Source organism: Priapulus caudatus, unplaced genomic scaffold (genome assembly GCF_000485595.1).
Source record: "Priapulus caudatus unplaced genomic scaffold, Priapulus_caudatus-5.0.1 Scaffold311, whole genome shotgun sequence".
In the NCBI taxonomy this organism is placed as follows: Eukaryota; Metazoa; Priapulida; class Priapulimorpha; order Priapulimorphida; family Priapulidae; genus Priapulus; species Priapulus caudatus.
The window spans coordinates 113,698-122,288 of NW_014577372.1; the positions used below are offsets into that span (position 1 = coordinate 113,698).

Consider the following 8,591-nt stretch of genomic DNA (forward strand, 5'->3'; position numbering starts at 1 on the left):
CCAGATTTTTATAATCCGAGATGTAGGGCCTACTATCGATAATAGGTTGTATTAATAACACCAATCGATGTCCAAACTGTGACATCGCGTTAGAGTGACCCCATGAACGGGTACACATCCACAGAGGTCATGTAGTTACATTGAGTCAATTATCAAGGTGAAAGGAACAGATATTGCTCCACATTTCCGATGCCGTACTTTTGAATTCTGCGTATTCCGTTCAACATTCTGGAGCCCGTTGTCAGAAACGTGAGATATTGTGAGGACATCATTAACCTCAAATGTAGGAACATGTTGAAGTGAGGTGTCTTGCAAATGACGTAACATTTTATATGCACGATAGTTACTATTTATGCTGTTTCTGACAACGTGTCCGTGTTCTAGTCTTTGTTTGGCTTACGCTGTGCGTAGCGCGTCAGCACCTGCGGCCCAGTAGGTCAGTGCCAGGTCGTGTCAGTTCTAACATTGTCTCACTTGCTGTGATTGGTAATTGTCTTCGTGACTGGTTCTTGTCGCTAAAATCTTTTCATCATTAACCCTGCGCATGTTTACAACAGACCTGTATACGGCCAATGTCACTTTAGTGATGAGATTACATGCTGTGTTCTATAGGGGCTAAGTTTGTTTTACCCAATACTGGTTGGGTAAAACAAAAATAAACATAAATGCAATGCTAACGGACGCGAAAGAAATGAAAAAAATATTTTCAATTATTATAGTATAGTCAGGCTACTAGTATAATACTCTAGCTGTTTAGCATCGTATAACATACTATCGCAGTGCAGTCAGTCTAGATTATAGAATCTATCATCACACTAGTAGGTAGTAGGTACTATAGGTAGACACACCGATCGTGCTATCGCGTCAGCTTACAGCTGAAACAGCATCGTACATCCACGCATACGCGCATGTGCGCTCGTAGGTGTGCGCGCGCGTGTTTGCATCATAGAAATAGAATAGAAGATCTTTTCTATTCTATTCTATTCTATTCTATTTCTATGGTTTGCATACGCGCATGTGCGCTCGTAGGTGCGCGCGCGCGTGTTTGCATACGCGCGTGTGCGCTTGTAGGTGTGTGCGTGCGTGCTCGCATACGCACATGTGCGCGCTCACAGGCGTGCGCGCGTGTGCGTGCGGTAGGGCCTAAACTCTAGCCATCGTCAAGGTCTATTATTAAAATTAATAATATTATCTAATACTGTATATTATATAATATAATATATAATATGATATAATTTATTATATATCGGTGTCCGTCGTTTGCAGGTCTTGGCCGTAGCTGCACTCACCGCAGCCGTAGACCTCGACGAGAACACTGGCTTCATCAACGACTTCGGCGGAGGCACGGGCGGCGGCGGCTTCCAACTACTGCAGTCTCGTCCTGAACAGCGCGGCGTCCGCAACTTTGGCGGTGTGGCGACGGGAGATGGAGTGCGTATCGGTCAGCAGCAGCCATTCGCTGGCGGTCCGCCGTTCGTCGGAGGTCAACCTCAACAGTTCGAAGGTCAACAGTTCGGCGGAGGTCAACCTCAACAGTTCGAAGGTCAACAGTTCGGCGGAGGCCAACCTCAACAGCTCGATGGTCAACAGTTCGGCGGCGGAGTTCAACCTCGGCAGCTCGATGGTCAACAGTTCGGCGGCGGAGGTCAACCTCGGCAGTTCGAAGGTCAACAGTTCGGCGGAGGTCAGCAGCAGCAGCTGGGCAGCGACCAGCAGCTGACCGGACAGGCACAGCCGTTCAACGTCCAGCCGCAGCAGTTCGAGAGACAACAGACGTTCGTCGGCGAACCTCAGCAGATCAGCACGCAGTTCGGCGGTCAGCAATTCGGCGGTCAACAACAGCAGCAGCAGCAGGCTATCGCCGGTCAGCCGCAGTTCGCTGGACAGTCGGACCAGGTCTCGCAAATCGTGCCAAACTTCGGCGGTCAGCCGCAGCAGTTCGGAGCGCAGCCGCAGCAGTTCTTCGGACAACAATTGGTCGGAGGAAGCCAGACGCAGCAAGGCGAAGCACAGCAGCCGACACCTGGCGAGCAATTCGGAGCAGCCCAGCCTCGCATCCTCGGTGCCAGCCAGCCGCAGACGTTCCCGTCGCAGTTCGGCGGAATAGGAATCGGCATTCGCAATCCGAACGAGGGCAGCACCGGCGGCATCATCGGCATCGGCGTGAGAGAGCCCAACGCAGCGGAAACGGACGCACAGACGGATGCTGGGCAGGATGCCCCCGGCGATTTCAATCCGTTCGGTCGGCAGAAGATCGGCGGAGGATTCCGGATCAGCGGCGAAGAGCCGCAGTCATTCCGACTCGATCTCGGAACCGGACCGGGACAGTCCCAACGCGGATCGACCGGCAGCGGATTCGTGACGTCGACAAACCGACAGACGGATGTCGGTTTCTCCGGTGCGCGCGCCTTCAACCCATACAAGCCTACACAGAAGACGTCGCCACGCGGACCCGCGCCCTTCAACCCCTACCTGCCGACGCGACGCGACGACGACGACGCCATCCCATCGCCACCCGAGCCGCGTCCATTCAGGAAGCCCGGCCAGGTGTTCAATCCGTACGATGACAGCACGGAGGAGGTGGAGGAAGAGACCGAGGAGGAGGTGGATGATAGGAACACGCCGCAGCACATCGGAGCAGATGCTTCGCTCGGAGACATTCGTCCCATCGATTTGTCGGCCGTGGAACGCAACCCGGCGCTTTTCCCGATGACTGAGCCCGCCAACGACGTGATAGGTGCGTACATGCACGCACGCGCACGCACGCACACGCACACACACACACACGCACACACACACACACGCGCGCGCGCAGACACGCACGCACTCTCACAATGGGAGCGGCGTTCGCTGTTACAGTGACAATGTCTGCGGGCGCGAGCGAGGGCCCCTTCCGCGTTCAGCGCATACTCCCCAATCACGCACCGCGGCAGCGCGCGTAGATGTGTGTCAGACGGATCAGGAGATATAGGCGTATGTAGTTCAGTGAGCGCAGTGCGGGTCGCTTCCTTGTGCGAGCGGGGAAACACGAGCGCGATCGGCTAGTTACGTCAGGCACGATGCGCTTCTCGAAAATTATTATCCTTCCATGAGAGTCTTCTCGTCAGACCAGCCTCCCAGCCGGCGTTAGAACTAGAATAGAGATATGCGTAGAAAGCTACTTAGGGTAGTGCAGATATTACTTCGTGTAGATATCCCAAGGTTATAGTAACATACATAGACTGGTGAATAGATTTATGGATAGATGGGTGGATGGATGGATGAATGGATGGATGGATGGATGGATGAATGGATGGATGGATGGATGGATGGATGGAGTGGATGATGATGGATGGATGGAGGATGGTTGGATGATGGATGATGTAATGGATAGATGGATAGAATGGATGGATGGATGGATAGATGATGAATGAACAATGAATAAATAGAATAAATAAATAAATGAAGGATGATTGATGAATGGATGACTGGTTTGATGGAATCAAGCAGTGAAACCCTATTTCTAAAGCCAGTTCACAATCGGCAGTATCATCACGTCGTGTGTTAATTTCTAAGAGATTTGCCACCCGCCGCAACAAAATATCTTTTGGCACGTCACAGGGCGCGACGCTACGACACAAGAGTTAAAACCTGTCCTCACCGCGTCAGCCGCCCTGTGCGTAGCAGTTCCAAACAGCAACTGCGGAAGAATAGACGTATAGAAGCTAGTCCCAGATTTTAGTCGTTTTGCAATAGATTTGCCAATTACTAATGTAAGCATGTATATCTATTCAACTTGGATAATTGTCAAAACTGGGCAAGTATACATAATACGCGCGGGCACTACTCCAGTTTAAAAGATTCGTACGTCAAACTGTAGCATGACCTTAACATCGACGCCTTGCTTTACAGCTAGAAGAAGCGCTCTGGAAGACTCATTTATTAAACTAGTAACTCAGCGACTGCTGTCTGTAGCCTTTCGTGTCGAAATCCTACAACACTGCGCTAAATAGTGCAGTCATACTTCCTGATTACATTAATGTGGATAGGTTGTCGACCCAACGGCGAAATTCGCTTCTGCAGAATTCTAGTATACTCGCGTGATTACGACAGCTGCGAGAGTCTATGTAATGAAACAAAGTCCATTTAATTATTTATTTAGATTATCTCTGTGGAGTGCGACATGAGAGGGAACAGATAGGCGCGGTGACCTTGGACGTTCGAGGGCGAGACTTTGACGGCATCCTGTCACACGAAGAGGTTTCTTCAGATGACGGAATGGCCGCCACAAGCGGACGCCAAGCAGTCTCGATTCCAGAGGTTTCGAGCATTTCGCTGACAAGTGTCGGCATCAGGCAGAATCATGTATGTGAGTCATCCACGTGGCGTGGATATGCGCAACATGCTCCCAATGACGAAGGCCGATGATAACTAAATATATTGAGATATAATATACTGCGCAGGCTCCGTGCGACACCAATGTTTTAAACTGATTCCCTAGCATAGCCACCGCAAACCCAGCAAATTGTTATTACTTATTTACATAAAATAATGGCAAAAAATGCATGAATTTCAAATATTCTCTGATAATTTGGCTAGCAAATATATAAGAGATTGTTAAGAGATTTTTTTTAGAGATTTTATAGAAGAACATAGTTTATAGTTCATAGAAATACTTTTGTCACCAGCGTTGTCGCGGTAACTTTGTCATGAGCGCGTGTAGGCATGAACTTTTGTCATGAGCGATGTAGGCTTGGTAACTTGTTGTCAGCCAGCGTAGGCAGGTAACTTTGTCCATGGAGGCGTCGTTAGGCTTGGTAATTGTCGGTCTACTTGCACGACGGACAATGTTTGGCGGCCGTCTTCCTTTGCCAACACCGGTTGTCGTCTATTGAATGATGGCTGGAGTGGGGAGTCCTGAAATGTGGGACAAGGCATAGTCCGAGCTCACGTGCGACTTTCGGCGGACAGAGGCTAACACGTGGACTACGGCGCGCCAAGGTCCGGAGTGATGCTGCTAAGTGATGGAAGCAAACCAAGAGTCGGGCAAGAGTTAAACAAAGTAATCAAACCACAGTTTAGAGTACGCTTCTCCCCCCCTCCCCAAGTTCCCGGTGAGTGCCGCTAAGTAGGAGGCGAAACTCAAGAGTCGGGCAAAGTTAAAGCAATGACAATCGTTCACATTTGAGTACTAGCGCCTTGATACTGATTACGGTTGATTTTTTACGCGTGAAATACGATTTGATTAATAAACCTGGCATGATTTTTTGAATGAATCACGCCGAACGGCCTTAAGCAACCACGCCGATCAATACTCTGGATCTGATTGTAAAGGTGATTCACCTTGCAGCAATCTGGATACGGCCAAGGAATGTCGCTGGACTGATGGCGATGCATCTTGCGCGCACTGAAGGTTGTTCCAGTGAGACGAACCCAATGCCGTCCTAGGCACTAAGCGCTGCTCTTCTTGCGACATTGCAACGACCAGTAAATCTACATCCAAGGAGGCAGTAAGTATAGTAGCAGCAGTTAAGCGCGACACACATACGCAGCAGCACACCAGCAGTCACCGCGACGCAAAAGAATCAATTCCCACATATTTATCGATAAGTCGAGTTAGGAGCCGGGTAGTAATTGCATTACTGGTACCTGATCGCATCCCTTCACTATCAATAAACATGTGGACTGTTTTACCGTCTTTAACAGTGGGACCTCTGTTATTTTTCAAACGAGCCTTTAACTCGCGAGCAACGCTAAACTTAACATGACAATTGCAAACATGTGGAGCTACACATAGAGATAGATTAAAACTCGCTGATTTGCAACTAAAATTAAAACTAATAATAAGACAACTTATCAGACAACTAATGATAACAACTTATGCCGATTCAAGTTAATCAGATAACACCCGAAAAGTGAAAAATTATCATACAATCTAATGATAACAACTTATTGCATACAAGCAGAGATAAACAACTTTCATTCAGCTAATATAACAACTTATCATACAAGCTATATGAATAACAACTTATGCATTCAATCTCCATGAAAAACTTATCAATACAAGCTAAATGATCACAACTATCATGTCAAGCTAATGAGAACAACTATCATACAAGCAGATGATAGACAACTTATCTTCATCTAATAGATCACGAGACTTGATCATATCAATCTAATGATAACAACTATGCGATACAAGCTAATGCTAACGCCTGATTATGCCGTGTAACGTTTAGCACGGACTCGCGCCTCTTAACCAGCGGGTACGTCGTTGTCCTAGCGGGACGTGGGGACCTGTGCGAACCGCGGAACGCTGCGCAAACAAATACACCGAACCAAATCACCCGTTGATTCCCCTGAACGCCACGCTACCGGCGTCACACCTGCTTACCCATGAATTTAACCGCGGTTGAATTGTTTTACCCCGTTAAACTTATGTGGAACAAGCCCTGAACTTCGGTAAAACGGCAATTAATTTAAGCCGCGTAGACGACAATTTATCCGCGGTTAAATTATGTATAACACGACCTCGGATTGGGTAAAAAGGCAATAATTTACCGGCAGTTGAATTATTTAAACCGCGGTAAAAAATTATTATTTCTGAGTACGAGTCATTCGCATATTCTCGCGAGTGCAGATGAAAGTCGACATCTTCGTATCGCGACTGCTACGTCCAACGACGGCAATGGACATGAGCTACATGATCTTGGTTGTGATTCAATGCTGCCCTGACGCATCGTAAGGATTATGCTGAAAGCAGCAGCACAGCAAGGAGAGGTGGCCGGAGGACACGCTCGTCTACGCGCATTTCAAGCTTCAAAGTTCGCCCGACGTCGGCCACGTTCTTCGAAGTGCCAGTGCCGACTGTTGCAAGGGAGAAATTGCTTCCAGGTACGGGGCTGCTGATCAGAGCAATGCATGTTTTCCTTCTTCCTGTATGCGCGCGTAAGACGTGATAGGCTTCCGCTTCACGCGTGAGTGGAAGGGTTTCACGTCGTGATGGGAGGGTTTTACGCGTGGAGTGGAGGGTTTCACGCGTGAGTGGAGGGCTATCACGCCGTGTAGTGGGAGGGTTTCACGCGTGGAGTGGGAAGGTCTAACGCGTGAGTGCGAGGGTTCATGCTGAGTGGGAAGGCTTCACGCGTGGAGTGGAAGGTTTTCACGCGTGAGTGGGCGGGTTTCAAGGGCGTGAGAGGAGGTGTACGCGTGAGTGGGGGTTCACCGTGAGTGGGAGGGTTTCACGCGTGATGTGGGAGGAGTTTGCACGCCGTGAGTGGGAGGGTTTTCACGCCGTGAAAGTGGGAGGTGTTCACGCGTGAGTGGGAGGGATCACGGCGTGATGGGAGGGTTCATGGCGTGAAAAGAGAGCTTAAAGCGCGTGACATGAGAGGTCTTCTACGGAGTTTCTCGATGGCGTAATAACGTGTAGCGTTCAGGCCTAGTCCACAGGTTACATATTATAGTGTCGTATGTTAATAGAGAATGACCTGACTGGGTAACCCAATCACCGTTCAAGTAAACAGTGAAACATTTTTTTTAGTTGCTCAGTAAATCTTCCATTCTGACCAAATTGTTGATTAAACTAACAAAGTAAGCCGAAAAACATAAGCCTTAAAAACAAAGTTAAAAGTATACGGAGAAATACCTCACGGCACCAAGAGTATTGAAATTGATAATAGTTTATTAGACAAGATTATACTAGCGATTTAAGAAGTATTATTCAGAGGTACTAAAACAGCATACGGCGGCGTGTGTTTTATCGTGCATCATGCGTACGCCCTACAGCCGCAGTGGCGAAGGCAGAAAGAAGAGCGAGGCGGTCGATGCAAGCAATCGAACACTAAGATGCGGGAGACAACCCGCATCTTCCAGTCGTTGAACATTAGACTCGGCGAGATGGAGAAGAATCAGGTTAGTGTTGTAGACTAATTAAACACGTTCGCAATGTACACTACGTGCACGTCAATGCTAAACTTGGCACTCAATGCAATCAATCAATAAGTTCTACTTTCAAATTTTGTTTGTATAAGAACACCGACTTGCTTCTCACTGTGCAAGAATATATAAATATATATATATAATATATTCACTGCATTAGCATAAAAACAAATTCATATTATTGTAGAATATAGTGTCATATATTCGAAATATGTATAATACATGCATCATATTCTATGTTTGCACAATGGTGTTCGTGCTATACAACCTTGTAGCGAAGTACAATAATAATTAAATAAATAAAACATAAGTAAATGAATAAAACTAAATATACTATAAGATTTTACTATCAATACTTATTTTCTATCGCGCAGAGCAGCGACTTGTGCTCGTCTCGGCAATCATATAATATCAGCATCTACTATGTAAGAACTTTCTTGTTTGGCTTGCTCTCGTTGCAGCATTCGAGCTAGGTTCGCGCAGGCGACTGTGCCTGGACAGAAGTCGCGTGTGCGTGTTCCAAGACTGGAATTCGCCATCGGCATGGCGTCCTATGTCTCGCGTCCCCGGTCGCGTCCGCCATTGCGTTCCTACTTGCAGGACAGACGAGAACTCTGAGGCTCCCACCATAAGCTTGGCCTTCGACGGCAAAGCAAGGCCGTAAACTTGAT

At 47.8% G+C, this 8,591-nt stretch overlaps 2 protein-coding genes across 3 annotated transcripts in view; both read left to right on the forward strand.

Moving 5' to 3' along the window:
• Positions 1-8,591, forward strand: part of LOC106808888 (glutenin, high molecular weight subunit PW212-like) — a gene marked incomplete at its 3' end in the record, with an annotated part of 24,090 nt that overhangs the window by 14,650 nt on the left and 849 nt on the right. Inside the window, 1 exon segment of one of the 2 annotated variants that reach the window (XM_014811794.1) lies at positions 1,484-2,737. Coding sequence (XP_014667280.1) covers positions 1,484-2,737 — 1,254 coding nt within the window. 2 annotated transcript variants of the gene reach the window in all.
• Positions 5,449-8,591, forward strand: part of LOC106808889 — a 9,363-nt gene continuing 6,220 nt past the window's right edge. Inside the window, exon 1 of the mRNA XM_014811796.1 lies at positions 5,449-5,489. The gene's annotated coding sequence lies outside the window, so the exon portion shown is untranslated. The remainder of the gene's footprint in view (positions 5,490-8,591) is intronic.